The 27,068-nt window shown below is 45.0% G+C and overlaps 1 protein-coding gene across 2 annotated transcripts in view; it reads left to right on the top strand.

The window, feature by feature from the left end:
* Window positions 1-27,068, top strand: part of LOC119117707 (1-phosphatidylinositol 4,5-bisphosphate phosphodiesterase delta-3-A-like) — a 124,020-nt gene that overhangs the window by 61,786 nt on the left and 35,166 nt on the right. For both annotated transcript variants that reach the window (XM_037244154.1, XM_037244153.1), the window contains 5 exons: window positions 8,969-9,112; window positions 9,185-9,338; window positions 15,411-15,527; window positions 15,700-15,878; window positions 16,654-16,789. In XM_037244154.1, coding sequence (XP_037100049.1) covers window positions 8,969-9,112; window positions 9,185-9,338; window positions 15,411-15,527; window positions 15,700-15,878; window positions 16,654-16,789 — 730 coding nt within the window. The remainder of the gene's footprint in view (window positions 1-8,968; window positions 9,113-9,184; window positions 9,339-15,410; window positions 15,528-15,699; window positions 15,879-16,653; window positions 16,790-27,068) is intronic.

Genomic DNA, 27,068 nt, shown 5'->3' with positions numbered 1-27,068 from the left:
TGTACCGCCACGCAAAAAACGTGCCCATGTACCGGCCCCTCTAGCTTTCGCAAGTTCTGCCGAACACTTTGCGAACAACATTAACGTTACTTTTAGTACTTCACACAAGTACAAGTTAAGAAGGAGATCATCCTTACTCATCCTTAAAGCAACGTGCTAAGGGGTAGCGGTCACCGTTTACTATGACACAAAACAGTTCTAATCCTCCCGTGCTTTTAAAGGTTCTTTTCTAGGAAACTCTATTCCTTAAAGAGACTGTTTTTATGTCACTCAAGGCCGTTCTGACATTTGTTTGTATCAGTGAGCGGAATTATGACAGTTCCTGGGAAGCAAGAACTGAAAAACCTCCACACAGGTTCGTTTTGGAGCTGCGAGCAAACATCTATTAATAAATCTTAACTCACAACCCCCCTCAACACGTTGGGCGCCAAAATGTCAAACGCGCACTTTATTATAGTGGCACCGGCTCCCCAGTAACGGGTTCAATAAGCCGGGGGTGAAGGGACTCGTCCGTAGCTGACCACCCGAGTTAAATTAATTCTACTAGAATCAATCTAATTTCTTTACGACGCCAATCCTTTTTAAGTCATCCGACGCGCGAGCCGAGTAACTCTATTCGAGGCGAGTCGTCGATATGACCGCGCCGTAATGATGGCTCCCTTCGGTTGTTTGATGCTGGTATTACGTTACGGATATTTTTTAGATGTCTTTGTTAAGACCTCAAGGATTCGTTAATTTACTAGAGCGCCCTCGCTCTAGCTGAACTCAAGATAACTACTTCGAACCAGATCTGACAATTCCTGATGTTAAGGAGTAATGCTGTCTTCACTTTAAAAAGAATTGAACGGATTTAAAGAATGACTATGATAGGGAAATAAAGACAATTTAAAGTTGTAATTACCGCATATAAAACCATGCTCGACATAGTTAATACGAAATAATCGATAACCGAATTAAGGCTTAAGAAGAGATTTAATGAATAAGCCAGAAAAAGACTTACAAGTCGAAAAAACAAGACTCACCCACACAGAACAAAAGAGGAGACTAAAGGTCTAAAATCCTATTTGGTTGAACAAGTCGAGTGATCGGCTCTCCTTTGTTCCAAAATCCGAATTCTGTTTAAAAAAGAGGAAAGGTCTGGCCGTGAGGAGCCTAGCCTAAAAAGTAAAATTGGCGACTTCTCCTTTCTGCCCCCGCGGCTGTCTCTTCTGCCTTCCTCGAAGCTTAAAATTTGACAAAGTCCAATTCGAAGACTCTGGAAATTCATCTTAGTAGATTTTGGTTCAATCTGAAAAAGAATGCAAAGTCCATCTTCGTTCTTTTAGTCCGGGCAGCGACACGGCCATCGCCGTGTTTTCGGAGAAGCGCCGCCCCGACTGGGGAGGAGGAGCGCGCCGTTCTGTGTCCGGGCCTCATATTTATATTAAAGATTAAAAAAGATTAAAGTCCCAATGATCGTCACACACACACCTGGGTGTGGTGAAATTTGTCCTCTGCATTTAACCCATCCCCGTGTGATTTTAATCCATCCCCTGGGGGAGAGGGGAGCAGTGAGCAGCAGCGGTGCCGCGCTCGGGAATCAGTTGGTGATCTAACCCCCCAATTCCAACCCTTAATGCTGAGTGCCAAGCAGGGAGGCAATGGGTCCCATTTTTATAGTCTTTGGTATGACCCGGCCGGGGTTTGAACCCACAACCTTCCAGTCTCAGGGCGGACACTCTACCACTAGGCCACTGAGCTGGTAGATATGCTTCTGGCATTACCTCATCGGAATTACCTCATCGGAATTACCCCACCGGAATACGTGGGTGCACCTCGGTTGTCCTGGCAACCTTGCTTCAAGCAGCAATCACCCTTAATAGGTGTTTCCTGTTTTGCTCGTTCCGGCATTACCTCATCGGAATTACCTCACCGGAATACGTGGGTGTACCTCGGTTGTCCTGGCAACCTTGCTTCAAGCAGCAATCACCCTTAATTGGTGTTTCCTGTTTTGCTCGTTCCGGCATTACCTCATCAGAATTACCTCACCGGAATTACCCCACCGGAATACGTGGGTGCCCCTCGGTTGTCTTGGCAACCTTGCTTCAAGCAGCAATCACCCTTAATAGGTGTTTCCTGTTTTGCTCGTTCTGGCATTTAGTATATAGCCCTTAATGTCTCCTCTTCAACTTAATACATTCAGGTATGGATGGAACACCAATGTTAAATACAGGTTGGACAAAACATTGCAACATGAATCACATATATCTTGTCACATAATAGTACTTAACACAATAATGGGTTCCTCCAACTTAAGCACATATATGGATATTGCTCAAGCTGTTACATCTTAAAATTATGGCATAGCAAACTCTTATTCCAAAATTGTGCGTTGCTACGTGTTTGAACAGGTCGTGTCCTCCCAATTGCTAACAATGTAATTGATTAGATTTGTTAATTTCCATCCGGTCACCCCTATGTCAAGCTTTAACACCATCTCCTGGTGAAATATTGAACTACGACATGTTTTGGGATAGCCAATGTGCCTGGGCCAAATTCAATACCTAATTTTACACCATCTGTACCACCATGCCACTCGACACACCCCACCTACCTCATGTCCTCTTTCACTTCATCCATAAATCTCCTCTTTGGTCTTGACCACCTGCCTGGTGGTTCCATCCTCAGCATCCTTTTACCAATATATTCACTATCCCTCCTCTGTACATGTCCGAACCATCTCAGTTTGACCTTTCTGGCTTTATCTCTGAAACACTTGACATGTGCTGTCCCTCTGATGCACTTGTTCCTGATCCCATCCAACCGCGTCACTGCCAAAGAGAACCTCAGCATCTTCATCTCTGCCACCTCCAGCTCTGCCGTCTGTCTTTTCCTCAGTGCCACTGTCTCTAAACCATACAGCATCGCTGGTCTCACCACTGTCTTGTACACCTTTCCCTTCATTTTTGTTGATACTCTTTTATCACACATCACCCCTGATACTTTTCTCCACCCATTCCACCCTGTTTGTATGCGCTTCTTCACCTCTTTTCCACACTCTCCATTGCTCTGGACTGTTGACCCTAAGTACTTAAAATCCTCTACCTTCTGGATCTCTATTCCCTGTAGCCTCATCATTCCACTTGGATCCCTCTCATTCACACACATGTATTCTGTCTTATTTCTGCAAATCTTCATTCCTCTCCTTTCCAGGGCATACCTCCACATCTCTAGATTTCCCTCCACTTGCTCCCTACTCTCACTACAGATCAAAATGTCATCTGTGATCATGGTCCATGGAGATTCCTGTCTGACCTCATCTGTCAGCCTGTCCATCACCATAGCAAACAAGAAGGGGCTCAGACCTGATCCTTGATGCAGTCCCACCTCCACCTTGAACTCCTCTGTCATCCTTACAGCACTGTCAAACTGAATTAAAAAAATCATGAAACTTGAAACTGTAATTCGTCCTATTACCAAAAGGTGGCAGCACCACCCCTCTTCCCTCATTTCTGCCATGGCGACTGCAAAGAAAACGAGGAAAGTTGACATTGAGGGCCGTCGCTTTCACGAGAAATGGGAATTACAATACTTTTTCACTGAAATTCACTGAGGATTTCAACCTAAAGAGACACTATAGTCTAATACCGTATTGGCCCGAATATAAGACGACCCTGATTATACGACGACCCCCTCTTTTTCAAGACTCAAGTTTGAAAAAAGACTTTTTGAACACCAGATTTAATTTTTATACAGAAAATTATTACATCTGAAACAAATGATTATAACAATATATTCGAGAGAAAAAGCATATTATTTTGCCTTCTTCAAATCATGCAAAAACTGTCTATCACGTCTTAATATCTGAACATTTAAATATGTAAACTAAAGTGCAATCACATTTGTAAATGAATGGCTTCTGGTTTTTGAAATGTAAATAAACCAATCTACTGTGATAAAAAAACAAACTTGCAATAACTGCATTAACCATCAAAGTGAAATCTAACTGTAACTGTAGTCTTGAAACAAATCTGAACAAGGAAAAACATTGCAATAAAATAATGCAAACTGCTACCGCTATTGTTGGGGAGCCTGAGGACTGTATAGGGGGTTGGCTCTGATGGTTATGCTCTTTTCGCCCCCGGGTGTCGGTCAGAACATAGGAGGGAAGACGTGGTTCAGTTTTGATTGCTTTACTGAATTATTGGCAAAAAAGTAACAGGCACTGTGCCTCATAGGGGCTGTCAAACGTGCACTTTTTATCAAAGTGACCGGCTTCCTATTAAAGGGTTCGATAAGTCGGGGTGAAGGGACTCGTCCGTCTCTGACCACCCGAGTTAAATTAATTCTAACAGAATCAATCTAATCTCTTTATGACGCCAATCCCTCTCAAGTCAAACGACGCGCGTGCCGAGTAACCAAATTCGAGGCAAGTCGTCAGAATAACCGCACCATAATGATGGCTCCCTTCTGTTGTTTGAGGCTTTTGTTATGTTACGGATATTTTTAGATGTCTTTGTTAAGACCTCAGGGATTCGTTGGTCTAGCGCACCCTTGCACTAGTTTTGCCGAAGTAACTATTTATATGGGTCTGCTCTACTTTGTTGCTGAAGTAGCGAGCCTACTTGTCTTTATTCGATGAAGGATCGAATTAATGGAAGTATGACAATAATAGTTAATCATAATAAGAAATTTAATACATTAATCATTAATTCTAAAACTATATATAAACTCTTAACCGTTGAAATCCTTCAACCAACTCGATTGTTTAAACGAATAATATTCCTCTTAAAACGAATCAAAATGTTTTAAACGAATTATAATTATCCTTCAAATAATTTTGAAGGCAATTTAATTCTTCAATTGTCCGATTTAGACTTTGACGCGGCCCGACAAATACGGGACGGGCCCGCGACCAACGGACAATTAAACAAATTTTAACAATAATCCGAATAATCTAATTTAAACACCTTCGTTATATAACTCAAGTGAAGCAAATATTTGAACGAATTAAATATTTAACGAGATGAACTGATCCTTCAAATAATTTTGAAGGCAATTTAATTCTTCAATTGTCCGATTTAGACTTTGACGCAGCCCGACAAATACGGGATGGGCCCGCGACCAACGGACAATTAAACAAATTTTAACTCTAACAATAATCCGAATAATCAAATTTAAACACCTTCGTTAATTTTATTTATTACGGTACGATTTTATACCATAATAACCACCTGTCAATGAATCGAATTGTCAAAACAACAACAAACAATCGATTGCATATACCATACAAATTAGCGCACAACGAATTAAATGAGTATATAAGCCACATTTATTGAAGAAGCATGAAATAGAATTACAAATCTTAATTCCTCCAAAAAACTGAACAGTTTCACTCACTGATACCCGTGCAAATAAAATCATTCAATCCCGGAGTCCTTTTGATTATAAAACATAAATCAGAAAAGTACGAAAAGGTAGCTGTCATTTGTGTGCTATTTTTTGGTGGAAATAAAGTCGAGTGATCAGTTCGATTTCATTTCTGAAATTCCAATTTGAGAAATAGGTTGGCCTCGAGAGGACCGACTACCCGACGGCTGTCCTCCCCCTTGCGTAAATACAGAAAAAGCCGTTCCCCTCACCTAGGTCCTCATGCAATGTTGTCAAGTCCAATTCTTTGAGTAAATCCAAGTTAATCCAGGCAAGCGATCTTGCGTGTCACACTAAGATTCCTGAGGCTTGGAAAAAGTTTTGGAACTCGTACGGGCTTCTTCACGTATTAATGCTCTTCGGGAGAGAGAAGCCCCGTAGCTGCCTGTGGCGGTCTTTTTATAGACTTCTCTGCCCCCCCCCCTTTACTGGCACCTATACTTTCCATAGGATAGGATTGCCCAGTTTCCCACGCTTATACACCTGCTGCCCTCCGGCAGCTGTTTCCGCTCTTCATTTTTCCCACGCACCATCTTCCACCAAAAATACAGCCAACACCCTGGTAAGCCTCCCACTTCCTCTTTTCTTCACTTCCCTTTTTATGAAAATAACACTTCAATGTTACATTTCAATAAAACATAAAATCAAAAATCCAAACATTTGAATCAATCTTTTAAACATCTTTTAAACATCTTTTAACACACCACCATATTCATAGTAGTGGGCACCTTGGTCCAATTAAGTGATAATATTGCTTTAAGCAGTTACAGAATATATTTAGCCAAGCAAAGAAAATAAAATCAAAAATCCAAACATTTGAAGCAATCTTTTAAACATCTTTTCACACACCACCATATTCATAGTAGTGGGCACCTTGGTCCAATTAAGTGATAATATTGCTTTAAGCTGTTACAGAATATATTTAGCCAAGCAAAGATAATAAAATAAAAAATAAAATAAACACATTTGTGCTTCCGTGCGTGACCCAAAACCGACCCCGTGTTATTCTGTTTATCTCTATTTTTGCTCGTTCAGCTTGTCTTGCCCAACGTTGGTCTCATGTAACGGTTTGGCACCAATTTATTTAATAATTCTCACTTCAAATTTTGCACCACCTGCTGCTAAAATTTGGAATTTCAGCAATGCAAATTTATTCCTGGGAACAATCCAATACTCACATTTTGCACCATCTGTTCTCACCATCCACCATGTTACTTGACAGGGCATACAGGCAAACTGGCAAAAGGGTGTAGGCCATGTCACGTTCCTGCGTCACCTGACTTCCAGCCAAGAATAGAATAGACCTTTATTGTCATTGTCACACATGTACAACGAAATTTAAAAAGTGCCAACCGATCAGTGCAAAAAATAAAAAAATAAAATAAAAAATAAATAGAACAAATAGAATAAAAAGATAAAAAATACAAGCTAAAACCCCACAAAGAAGAACATACACAGACATAATCAAGCTGTTTCATTTTATAACTGTGAATGGAGGACCCCCTTTACTTGCAAATGATTAGCCAATTAAATGTTTAGGCATTAAAAATTTTCATTTTACGCGTTTAATATTATTTTGCTCCTGAACTTTAGCGTAACTTTCATTTATTCTGCTACTCCGAGTATCCTCTTCTCTAATTTGCTGACAAGTTACAGTTAAAATTAGCCAACAATACACTGATACCGAATGAAATTCCCAGGTGTTCTTCAAGTCTATGATTTTTCAAACAATGTTATGAGTCCCAAGAACTTAAATAGCGCAAATAAGTATCTTTTTCACGAACAGAGCAGTGTGTGTGGTCAGTACAATGAATTATATACTTTATATACTTTTTCCTACTATTAATAATTCCTAATATTTTTGACAAGCAATGAGCATGTTTGGAGACCCCCGAAACCTCATTATTCATAATCCCCAGGCCAAAGTTTTACAGAGCATATGTGACAGAACAGCTTGCCGGTCAATGGTCTGTGGAGCCACTATCTACCTTCGGAAACTGGCCTGACTAGAGCAATGCAAATTTCTGAGTCACAGCTGCCAAAAATGCCCCAAAGCACATCTTCACCCAAAAACCCAGCAGAAACAGGACGTTGTGTGTCAAAAGAAAAAAAAAATGAGTGGCACATGCTCGACATTATAATGGAAGCCTCATGTTGTTAGCTTCGGCTAGGGAAATTGATGCTAGCCTTAATACAAACCTAATTCTACTGAAGCTGGGATGTTGTACAACCATAAATAAAACGAAAAGTAAAATGAATGCATTTTTTTTGTTGGACCTTGTACAGCTAACCCTAACCCTTTTGACAGGGAAACCACAACCTGGCTCATGCTTAAAGGGACACAATAGCTAAGATGGTTCATGTTTCACTAACTAGCCCTGTTTATTGATTTTATACCAGGAAAGTGAAAAAAGGGTTAGGCTCATTAGTCAAATCAAGCAGACTCCGCCCAAAAAGTGGGCGTCAGTCAGTCCACCGCCACTCTGTTCCAAAATACTATTAAATCATTTTAGTCTTTTGGGAGGGGGGAATTGTAGTTTTGAATTGTTTTTAATACAGTCCGATCACATAAGTGCCAATGTAGGGTCATACCAAAGACTATAAAAATGGGACCCATTGCCTCCCTGCTTGGCACTCAGCATTAAGGGTTGGAATTGGGGGGTTAGATCACCAACTGATTCCCGAGCGCGGCACCGCTGCTGCTCACTGCTCCCCTCTCCCCCAGGGGATGGATTAAAATCACACGGGGATGGGTTAAATGCAGAGGACAAATTTCACCACACCCAGATGTGTGTGTGACGATCATTGGGACTTTAATGACTTTAATGACTTTAATGTTGGGCTTGTTTTACTGTCTCTTTAATTTTGGAGCCCGCATTGCACAAATCTCTATGCCAGGGGTGTCAAACTCATTTTTCTCGTGGGCCGCATTGTAGTCATAGCTTCTTTCGGAGGGCCATTATGACTGTCAACCCAAATAAATGTATGAGCACCTCATATTCTATACAGTAAAAGCTACAAAACAAACTGACAAATAACTCGTTTTCAAATCAGACGAGTAAAAATTGGTCAAATATTTAAAAAAATACATTATTAAAAGTGAAAACAATTTGCAATTCTAGTAATGACACACGAATTTGATGCACAATTTGTCTTCGCGGGCAACATAAAATGATTTGGCGGGCCGGATCTGGCCCCCGGGCCTTGAGTTTGACACCTGTGCTCTATGCTCTCCTTCAATATATAAAAATGGGGATATTTTACTATTGGTCTTATTATAACCCTCCTCTTATGTCAAGAGTAAAATAGTCCAGCTTTAAAATTAAACCACATAATGAAAATGGTTCAATTCATGGATTTGCAATGAATTGGTTAATATGGGTGTTATAATCAAATATAAACAGAGTTTATAGGGATTTTTCCTGACACGTTTCTGACACCTTTGGATAAAACACACCCCACTGAAAATTACCAGGATTATTGTTGTTCAAATGTATGGGTTGAACATATTGTTATTGTGGATTATTTGTGGGTAAACTGTGGTGTGCGCTGTGTGCAGGTTCTTAAGGGTAAAATCTTGATTAAAGGGAAGCAAGAGAGCACAGCGGAGGAATGCACATCAAGTTCGTCAGACCTCAGCTCATCAGACGATGAAGTCAGACAAGCTGGGAGCAGTATCCATCAAAGGCAAAAGATTGACAAGGTCTACACATGTCATTATTTTTGTTATGGTGAGGATATTTTGGGAGTGACCAGTTGTTTGTTGATACTCTAGCCAGCTGTGTCTCAGATGAGTCCAGAGCTGTCAGAATTGGTTGTGTACACCCGCAGTGTACACTTTAAAAGTTTTCAACATGCTGCCAAAGCCCCGCCAAGCCACATGTCCTCATTTTCTGAAAGTGAAGCCCTCAGACATGTCAAAGACTCAGGTATTGTATACACTGTTATATATTGAAAGCTACTTACTGTCACGTGTTCGTTCCTTCAGCTCTTGGCTCGTTAACACCTTAATTTAAACACCATTCCCTTATCAGTTTGTCTGCGTTGGTACCCTTCCTTGCTTGCTGGCTGTTTACCAAACTGACTCCCGTTGCCGACCTCGCCTGCCTGTTTGACTAACCCGTTCACGTCCTGCTTACATGTTTGCCCGACCGCTGCCTGTTGCTGACCATGTCTTTGCCTCACATCCTGCTTGCCTGTTTGCCCGACCCACTACGTATCCTGTCTGACTTCATCTCTTGCCTGTCCCCGACCGCAAGCTTGCCTCGCCACTGTCTGACTTAGCGATGTACAACACCCACTTATCTGCCTGTCCTGCTGTGCTTCGCTCTGACGCTGCTTCCTTGCTGCTTCCTTGCTGCACTCACTCTGCCAGCGATCTAGTCTTTCACGTACCAATTTCCCTCAACTTCAATAAACAGAGTTGTGATGCATTTGGTCGTTCTGCTTGATCCATGATACTGATTTAAAAACGTAATAAGGAATTATTGAAATATCTTTACGAAGTACTTGAAACACATATGGTACATTACGTAATCATCTTTTCAAATAAATTTTTAACTCATTCAATAAATAATACGAAGATTTACTGTATATATATATATATATATATATATATACATATACGTATATACAGTGCCTTGCGAAAGTATTCGGCCCCCTTGAACCTTTCAACATTTCGCGACATTTCAGGCTTCAAACATAAAGATATAAAAGTTAATTTTTTTGTCAAGAATCAACAACAAGTGGGACACAATCGTGAAGTGGAACAAAATTTATTGGATAATTTAAACTTTTTTAAAAAATAAAAAACTGAAAAGTGGGGCGTGCAATATTATTCGGCCCCCTTGCGCTAATACTTTGTAGCGCCACCTTTTGCTGCAATTACAGCTGCAAGTCGCTTGGGGTATGTCTCTATCAGTTTTGCACATCGAGAGACTGGAATTCTCGCCCATTCTTCCTTGCAAAACAGCTCGAGCTCAGTGAGGTTGGATGGAGAGCGTTTGTGAACAGCAGTCTTCAGCTCTTTCCACAGAGTCTTGATTGGATTCAGGTCTGGACTTTGACTTGGCCATTCTAACACCTGGATACGTCTATTTGTGAACCATTCCATTGTAGATTTGGCTTTATGTTTTGGATCATTGTCCTGTTGGAAGATAAATCTCCGTCCCAGTCTCAGGTTTTTTGCAGACTCCAACAGGTTTTCTTCCAGAATGGTCCTGTATTTGGCTCCATCCATCTTCCCATCAATTTTAGCCATCTTCCCTGTTCAGGGTGATGAGCTGTGTTGCTTTTACGCCAAACATATCGTTTTGCATTGTGGCCAAAAAGTTCGATTTTGGTTTCATCTGACCAGAGCACCTTCTTCCACGTTTGGTGTGTCTCCCAGGTGGCTTGTGGCAAACTTTAAACGAGACTTTTTATGGATATCTTTGAGAAATGGCTTTCTTCTTGCCACTCTTCCATAAAGGCCAGATTTGTGCAGTGCACGACTGATTGTTGTCCTATGGACAGACTCTCCCACCTCAGCTGTAGTTATCTGCAGTTCATCCAGAGTGATCATGGGCCTCTTGGCTGCATCTCTGATCAGTCTTCTCCTTGTTTGAGATGAAAGTTTGGAGGGACGGCCCGGTCTTGGTAGACTTGCAGTGGTCTGATACTCCTTCCATTTCAATATAATTGCTTGCACAGTGCTCCTTGAGATGTTTAAAGCTTGGGAAATCTTTTTGTATCCAAATCCGGCTTTAAACTTCTCCACAACAGTATCTCGGACCTGTCTGGTGTGTTCCTTTGTCTTCATGGTTCTCTCTGCGCTTTAAACAGAGCCCTGAGACTATCAAAGAGCAGGTGCATTTATACGGAGACTTGATTACACACAGGTGCATTCTATTTATCATCAGTCATTTAGGACAACATTGGATCATTCAAAGATCCTCACTGAACTTCTGGAGCGACTTTGCTGCACTGAAAGTAAAGGGGCCGAATAATATTGCACGCCCCACTTTTCAGTTTTTTATTTGTTAAAAAAGTTTAAATTATCCAATAAATTTCGTTCCACTTCACGATTGTGTCCCACTTGTTGTTGATTCTTGACAAAAGATTAAAATTTTATATCTTTATGTTTGAAGCCTGAAATGTGGCGAAATGTTGAAAGGTTCAAGGGGGCCGAATACTTTCGCAAGCCACTGTATACATATATATATAGTATATATATATATACTATATATATACATATATATATATATATATACATACAGTGGAGCCTCGGATTTCGACCACAATCCGTTCCAGAAGGCTGTTCAAGAAGTGAATCGTTCGAATTCCGAATCATGTTTTCCCATAACAAATAATGGAAAAAAAAATTAATCCATTCCCAGAAAAAAACCCCGCCTTTTTTAAGCATTTTTTCATTTGCGCATTTTTGTCCGATCGGGCAACTGCAGCGCACCGCCGAACGTGCAACCGTAGCGCGTTGCCGACAGCGTAACTGCACCGCGCTGGTCGCATTATTGTGACAGAGCCGTCACTGAAATTTAGAAAATATTTTTAAAGTCCTGATGTACTTTCCAAAGTTTAAGTGGACCTCAGTGCGCAGGGAGCTAAATTTTGTCCGATCGCGCAACTGCAGCGCACCGCCGAACGCGCAACTGCACCGCCGAACGCGCAACTGCACCGCGCTTGTCGCATTATTGTGACAGAGCCATCGCTGAAATTGAGGAAAAATTTTAAATTCCTGATGTACTTTCCAATATTTAAGTGGACCTCAGTGCACAGGGAGCTTAATTTTGTACGATCGCGCAACTGCAGTGCATCGCCAAATACGCCACCGTAGCGCGTCGCCGACCGCGCAACTACACCGCGCTGGTCGCATTATTGTGACAGAGCCGTCGCTGAAATTTAGAAAATATTTTTAATGTCCTGATGTACTTTCCAAAATTTAAGTGGACCTCTGCGCAGGGAGCTTAATTTTGTCCGATCGCGCAGCCGCAGCGCGCCGGGCGCTCACTGTCACGTAGCTTTAAGAGCGTCTTTGTGTTTTAGGATGGCTTTACTGCTCCCACCTGCTTCCTTTGGAGGCATGATTAGACTTGATGCAATCCTCAGAGTAACAAGAATGTAATAACAAACGGAGTCAGTTGGCATGCGGGTCCTTTCGGCTCATCTAGCGAGGTTCGACAACCGAAATTTCGTCCGACATCCGAAGCAAAACAATCTCGAATTTTTTGTTCGAATACCGATTTGTTCGAGAACCGAGACGTTCGAAAACCGAGGCGCCACTGTCAAAGTCAAAGTCAAAGTCTGCTTTATTGTCAACCTCTTCACATGCCAAGACACACAAAGAAATCGAAATTACGTTTCCACTATCCCACGGTGACAACACATAGTACACGACATACATACAAGCAAACAACACAAAATAAAAACAAGAAGGCACAAACAATGAATAATAAGAGTAATAATAATGAATAAATAAACAAATAACACAATAAATAAATAAATAAGAGGAGCAAAACGGAGCAAGTGTGCATACAGCAGACAGTCAGAATATAGCGCAAAAGTACAGGACGCTACGCAGAAGAGGAGGAGAGAGTTCAGGATCCTAACAGCCTGGAGTACGAAGCTGTTGGTGAGTCTGGTGGTGCGGGAGCGCAGGCTCCTGTACCTCTTCCCAGAGGGCAGAAGATCAAACAAAGAGTGAGCGGGGTGACTCACATCACTCACAATCGTGGTCGCCTTGCGGGTGAGATGGGAGGTGTAAATGTCCTTCAAGGAGGGGAGTGAAGCACCAACAATCTTACCAGCCGTGTTCACTATGCGCTGGAGGGCCTTCATGTTGTAGTCAGTGCAGCTACCACCCCAAACAGCAATACAGCTGGAGAGGACGCTCTCAATGGTGCCACGGTAAAATGTAGTCATGACGGCCGGAGGAGCACACGCTCGCCTGAGTTTCCGCAGGAAGTACAGGCGGCGCTGGGCCTTCTTCGCCAGTGATGCGGTGTTGGTGGACCAGGAGAGATCCTCACTGATGTGCACCCCCAGGAACGTGGAGCTGCTCACTCTCTCCGCCACAGCACCGTCGATTGTCAGCGGCAGGTGTCGGGTGTGACACTTCCGGAAGTCAACAACAATCTCCTTGGTCTTGTTGACGTTCAGCAGGAGGTTGTTGTCCTTGCACCACGTGGTCAGAAGGTCAACCTCCAACCTGTATTGAGTCTCGTCGCCCTTGGTGATGAGACCCACCAGAGTCGTGTCGTCAGCAAATTTCACCATGCGGTTGGCGCTGTAGGTTGCAGCGCAGTCATGCGTCAGCAGGGTGAAGAGCAGCGGACTGAGCACGCAGCCTTTGGGGGCCCCCGTGCTCAGCGTGATGCTGGCGGAGATCTTGTCGCCAACACGTACCACCTGAGGTCTCTGACTGAGGAAGTCTAGTAGCCAGTTGCAGAGGTAGGTAAAGAGGCCCAGCTTGGCGAGTTTGCAGATGAGTCGTTGTGGCACAATGGTGTTGAAGGCAGAACTGAAGTCCACAAACAGCAATCTCACATACGAGTCCCTACTGTGTGTGTGTGTGTGTGTGTGTGTGTGTGTGTGTGTGTGTATATATATATATATATACGTATATATATATATATATACATATATATATATATATATACGTACATACATATATATACATACATACACCCACCCAACCAATCCAACCCACCCATCCATCCATCCATCCATCCATCCATCCATCCATCCATCCATCCATCCATCTTCTACCGCTTAACTTGGCTCGGGCCGCGGGGGCAGCAGCTTTAGGAGGGATGCCCAGACTTCTCTCTTACCCAGCCACTTTGTCCAGCTCATTCCGTGGAATCACAAGGTGTCCCCAGGCCAGCCGAGAGACATAGTCTCTCCAGCGCATCCTGGGTCGTCCCCAGGGTCTCCTTCTGGCGGGACATGCCCGGAACACCTCCCCGGGTAAGCATCCACTAGGCATCCTAATGAGATGCCCAAGCCGCCTCATCTGACTCCTCTCAACATGGAAGCGCAGCGGCTCGACTCCAAGTCCCTCATGGATGATCGAGCTTCTCACGCTATTTATAAACAGATTATTTTGTTCAGACAATAACAATTTAAGTTGTTACCTGCTGACAGTTTCAACTGATACTCCAGTCTTCTTCAGAGCCGTCATCTGACGTGCTGCTGACGTGTCATTTATCCATTGGCTGGCTCAGCAGACCTGTCAAAGTCAGCCGAGCTGGCCCCTCCACCTTTGGTGGTCTTTGGAGAAGGGAATCCCAGACTCCTGCCGACATAGCTCCAGGGGTCAAGGAGACACGCAAAGTGCCCCACCACGATAAGTTGGCGATCCATTGGGGCACACACACACACACACACACACACTCACGCCAGAACGCCAGAATGACTGGTGATGTGTAAACTTGTTTGACGAGGAGGAGAGGTGCTCCTCTTGTTCGCTGCAAACTGAAGGCACACCTCCTCCACTTCCAGCATACAAACACCATGAACATGCACAAGACAATTGCCGCATCATGATATTTAATATTTGGTCTGGATTGGAGCATTAAACACAAAAGACAGGCTGGGCATGTTTTTGTCAGTTGTTATTTGACCCGGATGGCAACAAAAATCCATTTTCGTCCCTTTTTAAAAACCTTTAATCGTCCGTCCGGGACCGACGGATTGACCGTTCTATCCCAGGGATGGAATGCCCATCACTGGTTATTTGTAGTTTTTTTTTTCCTCCCATTAAACTTATGCTTGGCGTAATAAGTAGTTAGTAATTGATCTAAAGTTATACAAGCATGCTTTATTTGGATTTAAAAGTTACTGGAAAACATTTGACAATGCAATGAAAAAAGGAAAAGTAAGGTTGTTTGCGGTTTACATATTTGATATTTTATAACAGTAACGTGAAATCAGTTCTGGGTGTTTTTGCTTCAGATCTGCGTATCTGACTTGATGGGCTGCGTTCCTTTGTTCTTACCTTCCAGGGATGTATTTTGTCCGTCACAATAGCCACCATCTGAGCAGGATCTACCCCTCAGGACAGAGACTACAGTCTTCCAACTATAACCCTCAGGAAATGTGGAATGGAGGCTGCCAACTTGGTAAGAATCCTTTGCCTTTGCCTACACATTAATCAAGCATCACACTGTTGTAGTTTCTGAGGTCTTATGTACATATTTTTGTTCCAGACGTGGGTTGCATGCACCCAAAACTAAATCCACGTCCAGTGCTTGGTTCAAAAATACGTTATGTTTTGTTGTTCTTTTTCTCCAGTGGCCCTGAATTTCCAAACTCCTGGGGAACAGATGGATCTAAATAGAGGCAAGTTCTTGCAGAATGGACAATGTGGCTACATTCTGAAGCCCCCTTTCATGTGCCAGCCATATACCACCTTTAACCCAGAGAATGTTGGTGGAGGTCCTGGGCATGCACCAGTTTTTTTCACTGTCAGGGTAAGAAAACTGACACTTATTGTAACCTACATTATGTTAGAGTATAACTTGACAACCAATGACAACATAATTGAGCTAGATAGATAGATAGATAGATAGATAGATAGATAGATAGATAGATAGATAGATAGATAGATAGATAGATAGATAGATAGATAGATAGATAGATAGATAGATAGATAGATAGATAGATAGATAGGAAAACTGACACTTATTGTAACCTACATTGTTATGTTAGAGTACAACTTGACAACCAATGACAACATAATTGAGCTACACGGAGGGATGGCTGGATGGCTGGCTGGATGGATGGATGGATGGATGGATGGATGGATGGATGGATGGATGGATGGATGGATGGATGGATGGATGGATGGATGGATGGCAGGCAGGCAGGCAGGCAGGCAGACAGAAGAGGGATATGGTCTGAATGGAAGCACTTTTCAGATTTTTCCTCCTGAATAAAAGGCACATTTTCACAGCAACCCACATATAGTAGTTTTTTCAAATTTCAAGTAAGATTGCTGTTACATTGTACTTGAAAGAAAGAGAGGGATTTGGTCTTAATTGAAGCACTTTTCAGATATTTCCCGATCACTAAAAAGCACATTTTCACAGCGCCCTTCATATATTGTTGGAAACTTCAAGTAAGATTGCTGTTAGATTGTACTACTTGACTTTTACTTACCATTGCAAAAATGTTTTATTGGTAGAAAGGGTTAAACAAACACTCCCTTTTCTGACAGATTTATTCATTTATTAATTGCTATTCCAGGTTATTTCAGCACAGCAGCTACCTAAACAAGAGAGGAACAAGCCAACAGCCATTGTGGATCCCCAGGTTTGGGTTGAGATACATGGTGTTCCGATTGATAATAGCAAAAAGAAAACCCATCACGTCCAAAATAATGGTATGTACACAGAAAGTACCTTGAGGCAATTGACAATAGGTTTATGTTCTCACACGAGCAGAATCAAATGACTTCAATTTACAGTAATACAGTTCCTACCTGGCCAATCTATGCCCCCTGCCCCACTCCTCCTCAGGAGTCAATGTAATAGGCGCGTGTAAGTGCAGAGCAGCAGAGGCGGACTGTCTAGAGAAGGAAAGAACCAAATGCAGGCTAATTTTTTTTTTTTTAAATGGAGGAAACGATTATCATTCCAAGAAATACAACACGTTCATATAGTGACCAGCGGCTACCTGACTGAATCACATGTTTTATTTTGAGGTTGAAACTACTTATTTTAAATCTCCATGATCCCTCGCCATAAACTGGCCAACAGCACATCCCATAGTGGGCCTAAGCATTGATCCGTTTACAAAGTTGGTTATTGTTTTAGTCCAATTTCAAATCCATCCACTGCTCCGTATTATTATCTAGTTAGGGTGAAACTAACAGGAGTGAAGAGGAAGAAGACGACGACCATAGCGCTAGTATTTTGACCTCATTAATTAATTGATTTCTTCTGTAATTTTGTTGTGGATTGGTTTGTTACAAACAAAAAGTGTCAGGGGTGATGTGTGATAAAAAAGTATCAACAAAAATGAAGGGAAAGGTGTACAAGACAGTGGTGAGACCAGCGATGCTATATGGTGTAGAGCAGGGGTCACCAACTCCGGTCCTCAAGGGCGCCAATCCAGCCTGTTTTAGGTGCAGCCCTGCAACAACACACCTGATTCAAATGATAAGCTCATCAGCAAGCTCTATTAAGGCTGATAGCGATCCTGATTATTTGAATCAGGTGTGTTGCAGGGGGGATACATCTAAAACAGGCTGGATTGGCGCCCTTGAGGACCGGAGTTGGTGACCCCTGGTGTAGAGACAGTGTCACTGAGGAAAAGACAGAAGGCAGAGCTGGAGGTGGCAGAGATGAAGATACTGAGGTTCTCTTTGGGAGTGACACGGTTGGATAAGATCAACGAGTGCATCAGAAGGACACCGCATGTTAGGTGTTTCGGAAGGTAAAGCCAGAGAGGTCTGACTGAGATGGTTCGGACATGTTTGTCAGGGTCCAGGAGCTTTTCTCTTCTGTCCACAGGTGGCATCCGTGAGCAGGGTGGCTCATGATCCACAGGTGCTGCTGTTCAAGCTCGTTAAGGGGAGGCTCTTAAGGAGCTTGCTCCTGCAACTCGTCACCTGAGTGTTTGACAATGTTGGTCACCTCTACGGCTGTGAAACTGCGTATTGATTCTACCCTACGTCTTGCCTGCAATTTTAGAGTGATTTTAGTGTTTTCTTGAGAGCTTTCTGGCCATTTGTCGAATGCAAGTGTACCAACATTGTACAGGTTAGTCAGAAAACCAATTTTGTTTTTTCTTGGGACTATTTTTATGTTTTTTGGAGCATGTGCTCTGGTATGCTGGCAGGCCTGCTAGCACTAGCCAGCTTTGCTAGCCTTGCTACAGTGCCTTGCGAAAGTATTCGGCCCCCTTGAACCTTTCAACATTTCACCACATTTCAGGCTTCAAACATAAAGATATAAAATTTTAATTTATTGTCAAGAATCAACAAGTGGGACACAATCGTGAAGTGGAACGAAATTTATTGGATAATTTAAACTTTTTTAACAAATAAAAAACTGAAAAGTGGGGCGTGCAATATTATTCGGCCCCTTTACTTTCAGTGCAGCAAACTCACTCCAGAAGTTCAGTGAGGATCTTTGAATGATCCAATGTTGTCCTAAATGACTGATGATGATAAATAGAATGCTCCTGTGTGTAATCAAGTCTCCGTATAAATGCACCTGCTCTTTGATAGTCTCAGGGTTCTGTTTAAAGCGCAGAGAGAACCATGAAGACAAAGGAACACACCAGGCAGGTCCGAGATACTGTTGTGGAGAAGTTTAAAGCCGGATATGGATACAAAAAGATTTCCCAAGCTTTAAACATCTCAAGGAGCACTGTGCAAGCAATTATATTGAAATGGAAGGAGTATCAGACCACTGCAAATCTACCAAGACCCGGCCGTCCCTCCAAACTTTCATCTCAAACAAGGAGAAGACTGATCAGAGATGCAGCCAAGAGGTCCATGATCACTCTGGATGAACTGCAGATAGTTATCTGTAGTTACAGCTGAGGTGGGAGAGTCTGTCCATAGGACAACAATCAGTCGTGCACTGCACAAATCTGGCCTTTATGGAACCAAAATCGAACTTTTTGGCCACAATGCAAAACGATATGTTTGGCGTAAAAGCAACACAGCTCATCACCCTGAACACACCATCCCCACTGTCAAACATGGTGGTGGCAGCATCATGGTTTGGGCCTGCTTTTCTTCAGCAGGGACAGGGAAGATGGTTAAAATTGATGGGAAGATGGATGGAGCCAAATACAGGACCATTCTGGAAGAAAACCTGTTGGAGTCTGCAAAAGACCTGAGACTGGGACGGAGATTTATCTTCCAACAGGACAATGATCCAAAACATGAAGCCAAATCTACAATGGAATGGTTCACAAATAGACGTATCCAGGTGTTAGAATGGCCAAGTCAAAGTCCAGACCTGAATCCAATCGAGAATCTGTGGAAAGAGCTGAAGACTGCTGTTCACAAACGCTCTCCATCCAACCTCACTGAGCTCGAGCTGTTTTGCAAGGAAGAATGGGCAAGAATTCCAGTCTCTCGATGTGCAAAACTGATAAGAGACATACCCCAAGCGACTTGCAGCTGTAATTGCAGCAAAAGGTGGCGCTACAAAGTATTAGCGCAAGGGGGCCGAATAATATTGCACGCCCCGCTTTTCAGTTTTTTATTTGTTAAAAAAAGTTTAAATTATCCAATAAATGTTGTTCCACTTCACGATTGTGTCCCACTTGTTGTTGATTCTTGACAAAAAATTAAACTTTTATATCTTTATGTTTGAAGCCTGAAATGTCGCGAAATGTTGAAAGGTTCAAGGGGGCCGTATACTTTCGCAAGGCACTGTATCTGTTAGCCGTGCTAGCCACCATCAACCTACACAGCAGCCCAACTGCCACCAGACTGCTGCAGCCTGCCACCTGGCTTCAGCAGCCCACCTACCATCCGGCTACTGCAGCCTACAGCAGTTACCATCAGACTAAAGGGGCCCAGCTACCATTAGGCTACTGCAGCCAATAGCTACCACCAGGCTACTGAAGCCTGCAGTAGCTACCACCAGACTACAGACTGCAGAGGCCCAGCTACCTACCACCAGGGTACGGTAGACTACAGTAGTTACCTCCGGACTACAGATGCCCAGCTACCACCAGGCCGCTGTAGTTTACAGTAGCTACCCCCAGGCTGCATAAGCCACCAGGCTGCTGCAGCCTACAGTTGCCACCACTGGACTACAGAGACACAGCTACCACCACGCTACTTCAGCCCAGCTGTGATTTTCGGCAAGCTAATCCAACTCAAGAGGCCCAATCTTAGGGCCTCCATCGAGGCCTCTTTCTAGAGGCCTTGTGTGCATGCTAACACTAGCATGTCTGTCAGGACATCACCCCCGGACCACCTCACGCTGGCCGAGCTGTCCCATGGATTCCTCAACCTACAGAAGCAAGTTTCCCTCCTGACCTCCACCCTCCTCCAAGATCCAACCCAAGCTGACACACTGCTCCTGGTGCGACAAGCCTGCAATGCTGCTGCAGTGAAGGAGCCACCGCAGAGCCCTTGCTCCACAGCCCGTCGCCACTCAGAGCTCTGGATAGAACCGCACATCAACCGCAAGAGGGGGGGATGGGACTCACGCATCAGCACCTCACCCTCAGGTGACATCCCCACACACCCAAACCGTTTCAGGCTCCTGGCTGAGAAGGAGGCTCATCTCCACTCACCCAGGGCCAAGAAGCCAAGAAGCTCCTTCTCCTCCACCCTCAAACTACCAATAGCCTTTCACTGCACCCCCAACCCTAAGCGGTCCTCTCCCCCCACAAACTGGGAGAAGTTATTGGAACAGACTGGTCGCTGTGGGCTGTTTCAGGCACCTTCTCCCCCTTGCCATCTGCCTCAACCCCCCCCCCCCCGGCCCTCCTCGCCCCCCTACCCCCACACCTCCCTCTTCGCCCCCCCCTTCCACGCCCCCTGCCACAGCCCCCCTGGGAAGTACCGAGAGTACTCTCCCCTTCCCCTCATCAACCTCCATCACCCTCGCCAACCCCGCCCCCCCACTGTAGCCTTCCCCAAAACCTGGCCCGCTGACGGCAGGACAACCAGCAGAGCATCCACCATCCACAACCCACCTCCGAGGCAGACATGGCGATGCCAAAACCCCCGCCCCACCCTTTTCTATCCACCACCATTCCAGCCACACTCCTGGCCATTTCAACGCAGGCCAGCTCTCCTCCCTACCCCTCCCTACTAACCGTCCTCTCTGCCGCGTGCCCTAACAAGCCACTGGCCAGCTCACTGTAGACCAGCTCTCCTCCCTACCCCACCCTACCCACCATCTTCTCTGCCACATGCCTTAACACGCCACTGGCCAGCTCACTGTCGACCAGCTCTCCTCCCAACCTCCCGCTACCCACCACCTTTCCTCCCACCCCTTCCCCGTCACCCCCTTTTCAAGCCCTCACTTCCCCGACCCCTCCCACCACACCACGCTCAGAGCCACCAGCAATCTGACAGGACACGGACCGCAGCCCTGCCGGCACCAAACTGTCCACCCACCCATACGCGCGTCCCCTCTGTGCTGGTGGTTGGATCCTCAATGGTACGCCACGTTTCCCTCCCCAAAGCTGAGAGCCACTCATTCTCCGGAGCCAAGGTCCTCGACATCAACACCCGCATCCCCCAACTGACAGCTCACCGTCCACAGATCTCCACTGCCATCATACACATCGGGACCAATGACATCAAACTCCAGCAGTCAGAGACGCTCACACAACATTTTCGCACACTCATCTCCACCGTTTCTGCAACTGGTAAGGCCTTCATTATCTCCGGCCCCTTTCCATCTCCACGACTCACCGACACCCAGTTCAGTCGGATCCGTGATCTACACATCTGGCTCCAGGCCCATTGCACCGCCAACAAGATCCCCTATACCAATAACTTCACAACCTTCTGGAAACAGCACAATCTTTTTGCAAGGGACGGTTTACACCTCAACCAGGCGGGGGCACGGCTGCTCTCCCTCTCCATGGAGCTCACTCTGGAATCCCTGGACTGGCTCCATGAGTCGTGACGCGAGGATAGTCCGATCCATTCTCTCCCTCACAACAACAGTTCACCTCCCCTCAGACCTCGGACTAACCAAGATCCCCCCGCTCCCCCACACGCTAGTCCTCACACCTGGCCCCTTTACTCCACCCCCCCCCCACCTTCACCAAAGGAAAAACCACACCACTGTCACACACTACCTTCCCACTGCAAAAAATTCATGTCCACACTTCTTTTAGAGTATCCACCACTGGCTATCGATCTCAGGCACAATTAACCAATCATAATAACCTCATAAATATCCCACTAAACCCTAGCCCAAAACTACATGCCTCTGGAGCTCGCTCCCAGCCCATCACGCAATCTTATTCCAGTCAAACAGATGCCGGCACCCAATCTAGCACCCATAATAACGTACAAATGACAAAACGGAAAAATAAGGATCACATAAAACAAATTCAAACCATATCCCAATTAAGCAATATTAAAGGTTTTAAAATATGCCACCTCAATGCAAGAAGCATCACATCAAAGCTTGATGAAATAAAAATACTCACTGAACAAGGCAAACCACATCTTCTCATCATTACAGAATCGTGGCTTTCTCCTATCACACCAGACTCGTTTATCTCCATAGACAATTATCAACTACACAGAAGAGACCGGCCAAATAAACCTGGTGGTGGTATTCTATTACTAGTAACTAAATTATATGCACACATAGTAACCCCAATCACAACAGAAACTGAAACAATGCAACTGGTCATCAGCTTTACCAACCAACATGCAATCACAGTTATTGCCAGTTACAGGCCGCCAAACACAAACCCCACAGATTATATTAAAAATCTATCCAATATTGTAAAAAATATAAAAACAAAGGAATATATCATAATTGGCGACTTGAACTTAGACTACAAAGACAAATCATCCAAACCTCTCAAAAGCATGGCAGAAAAATTAGGACTCCACCAACTGATAAAAGAACCAACTAGAATATGTCACACTCGCAGCTCTATTCTTGATCTCATCTTCACCAATCAACCCGCAAAATATAGCATATCAGGAGTCATCCACGTAGCTGTATCAGACCATTCTCTCATATACACAGTTAGGAAAAACCCGAAACCTCGGAAAAATCATCAACAGTGCACTATTTCAGATATACCAAGATCTAAGCTACCACAGTATGAAACCCATCCATCCATCCATCTTCTTCCGCTTATCCGGGGTCGGGTCGCGGGGGCAGCAGCTTCAGGAGGGACTCCCAGACTTCCCTCTCCCCAGCCACTTCATCTAGCTCATCCCGGGGGATCCCAAGGCGTTCCCAGGCCAGCCGAGAGACATAGTCTCTCCAGCGCGTCCTGGGTCGTCCCCGGGGTCTCCTACCGGTGGGACATGCCCGGAACACCTCCCCAGGGAGGCGTCCAGGAGGCATCCTGATGAGATGCCCGAGCCACCTCATCTGGCTCCTCTCAACGTGGAGGAGTAGCGACTCTACTCCGAGTCTCTCCCGGATGACCGAACTTCTCACCCTATCTCTAAGGGAGAGCCCGGACATCCTGCGGAGAAAACTCATTTCGGCCGCTTGTATCCGGGATCTCGTTCTTTCGGTCACGACCCATAGCTCGTGACCATAGGTGAGGGTAGGAGCGTAAATCGACCGGTAAATTGAGAGCTTTGCCTTTTGGCTCAGCTCTCTCTTTACCACGACGGACCGGTACAGAGTCCGCATTACTGCCGACGCTGCACCGATCCGCTTGTCGATCTCGCGCTCCATCCTCCCCTCACTCGTGAACAAGACCCCAAGATACTTAAACTCCTCCACTTGGGGCAGGATCTCATCCCCGATCCGGAGAGGGCATTCCACCCTTTTCCGATCGAGGACCATGGACTCGGATTTGGAGGTGCTGACCCTCATCCCGACCGCTTCACACTCGGCTGCGAACCGCTCCAGTGAGAGCTGGAGATCACGGCCTGAAGAAGCCAACAGCACAACGTCGTCTGCAAAAAGCAGAGACGTGATGCTGAGGTCCCCAAACCGGACACCCTCAACGCCTCGGCTGCACCTAGAAATTCTGTCCATAAAAATTATGAACAGAATCGGTGACAAAGGGCAGCCTTGGCGGAGTCCAACCCTCACTGGGAACGAATCCGACTTACTGCCGGAAATGCGGACCACACTCTGGCATCGGTGATACAGGGACCGAACCGCCCTTATCAGTTGGCTCGGTACCCCGTACTCCCGAAGCACCCCCCACAGAACCTCCCGAGGGACACGGTCGAACGCCTTCTCCAAGTCCACAAAACACATGTGGACTGGTTGGGCGAACTCCCATGCACCCTCGAGGATCCTGTTGAGGGTGAAGAGCTGGTCCACTGTTCCACGGCCAGGACGAAAGCCACACTGTTCCTCCTGAATCCGAGGTTCGACCTCCCGACGGACCCTCCTCTCCAGCACCCCTGAATAGACCTTACCAGGGAGGCTGAGGAGTGTAATTCCCCTGTAATTGGAACACACCCTCCGGTCCCCCTTCTTAAAGAGGGGAACCACCACCCCAGTCTGCCAATCCAGAGGCACTGTCCCCGATGTCCACGCGATGCTGTAGAGACGTGTCAGCCATGACAGCCCCACAACATCCAGAGCCCTTAAGAAATCCGGGCGGATCTCATCCACCCCCGGGGCCTTGCCACCGAGGAGTTGTTTAACTACCTCAGTGACTTCAACCCCAGAGATTGGAGAGTCCGCCTCAGAGTCCCCAGGCCCTGTTTCCACAATGGAAGGCGTGTCGGTGGAATTGAGGAGGTCTTCGAAGTATTCTCCCCACCGACACACGACGTCCCGAGTCGAGGTCAGCAGCACGCCATCTCCACTGTAAACAGTGTTGACGTTGCACTGCTTCCCCCTCCTGAGACGCCGGATGGTGGACCAGAATTTCCTCGAAGCCGTCCGGAAGTCATTCTCCATGGCCTCGCCGAACTCCTCCCACGCCCGGGTTTTTGCCTCAGCAACTGCCGAAGCCGCGTTCCGCTTGGCCATCCGGTACCTGTCAGCTGCCTCCGGAGTCCCGCAGGCCAAAACGGCCCGATAGGACTCCTTCTTCAGCTTGACGGCATCCCTTACCGCCGGTCAGTATGAAACCGAAATAAAGAATTTTGATTTGGAGCAATCAACTAGCACTCACCGACCCAGAACAAATCTTAGCAGATTTCCAGAATCGTATAGAAGCCATACGGAAAAAATACACTACTACCAGAAAACTCAGTCTACGACAGAATAAATTACCATGGATAAACTCAGATATTCTCAATTTAATCGCACAGAAAACCACTGCACTGAAATGGTATAGGTCAATAAAAACTATTGAAAATAAAACAGCTCTCACACATCTTAGAAATAAATGCACCTTAGAGATAAGTAAGGCTAAAACCACTTACTTCCAGAAGCAAATCACTCAGGCCGCCACGAACCCCAAAATCCTTTGGCAGACACTAAAATCCATCACTGGGCAAACTCATGAAAATACAAACAACAACATACAAATATCTTACAAAATACACTCACTACTGATCAGGAACAGATTGCAAATGCATTTAATAATTACTTCATCACCTCTATTAAAGAACTGACAGAACACTTTGATCCTCCGTCTCCACCCACACCTATAACTCCCTCATCAGACAAGCTAACCTTTTCTGAGATTACGCTCTCAGTTATCCAGTATTCTCAGCTCACTCAATAACTCAAAGGCCAAAGACATATATGAACTAAACACAGACTTTTACAAAACCCATGCCAGTAGCTTCCTACCCCTAATCAAGATTCAAGATTCAAGAGTTTTTATTCGCCATGTTTGAGCGTGCCAAACAAGGAATTTGACTTCGGTAAAACACACCCTCTGTTCAACATATAGGTGACTAACAACACTCAGGACATGTGAATAATGGCAAAAACAGTGTAGACAAATTCAAAAGGTGTGAAGAGCAGGATGTTATTGCACAGTAATGCCTCTGAGACTATGAGTGGTGTGAGTTAATCAGAGCAACAGCCTGGGGGAAGAAGCTGTCTCGGTGTCTGCTGGTTTTGGCGTACCGAGCTCTATAACGCCGTCCGGAGGGGAGTAGTTCAAACAGACTGCAACCTGGGTGAGAAGGGTCTGTAGAGATGTTCCTTGCACGCTTCCTGGTCCTGGACAGGTACAAGTCTTGGATAGATGGGAGGTTGATTCCAATGATCTTTTCTGCAGTCCTGATTGTCCGTTGCAGTCTGTGCTTGTCTTGTTTGGAGGCTGATCCAAACCAGACAGTGATGGAGGTGCAGAGGACAGACTGGATGATGGCAGTGTAGAAGGTCTTCAGAAGCTCTCGCGGCAGGTTGAACTTCTTGAGCTGTCTCAGGAAGTACAGCCTCTGCTGGGCCTTCTTCCGGACAGAGTCTATGTGGCCGGTCCATTTCAGGTCCCGAGAGATTGTGGTTCCCAGGAACTTGAAGGTGTCTGTGGAGAGAATAGTATTACTGCGGATAGTGAGGGGTAAAAGTGGTGAAGGGTCTCGCCTGAAATCCATTTAATCAATCTCTGCATAAGACATTCCATTTTCGACTGCGTGGAAAAAAGCAAAAATTACCCCCATATTTAAATCAGACGACCGAACAACCCTATCCAACTACCGTCCCATATCAATCCTCCCACCTATATCAAAACCTTTCGAAAAAACCCTGTCAAAACAACTTATAGAACATCTTGAAACAAACAACCTTCTCAACAACTCACAATTTGGCTTCCGATCAGCTCGTTCTACACTATCTGCACAGCTACTACTCACAGAATATTCAAGATTCAAGAGTTTTTTATTCGCCATGTTTGAGCGTGCCAAACAAAGAATTTGACTTCGGTAAATCACACCCTCTGTTCAATATATACGCACTTCTCTTAATAAAGGCCACATCACAGGAGCAGTCTTTGTAGATTTCCGTAAAGCCTTTGACACAGTTAATCACCAAATACTCCATAACAAACTAGCTTCCTTTCATCTCTCCCCCTCAGTGCTAACTATGCTCTCATCATAC

The sequence above is a fragment of the Syngnathus acus genome, chromosome 24 (genome assembly GCF_901709675.1).
Source record: "Syngnathus acus chromosome 24, fSynAcu1.2, whole genome shotgun sequence".
In the NCBI taxonomy this organism is placed as follows: domain Eukaryota; kingdom Metazoa; phylum Chordata; class Actinopteri; order Syngnathiformes; family Syngnathidae; genus Syngnathus; species Syngnathus acus.
This window is presented reverse-complemented; position numbering and strand designations above follow the sequence as displayed.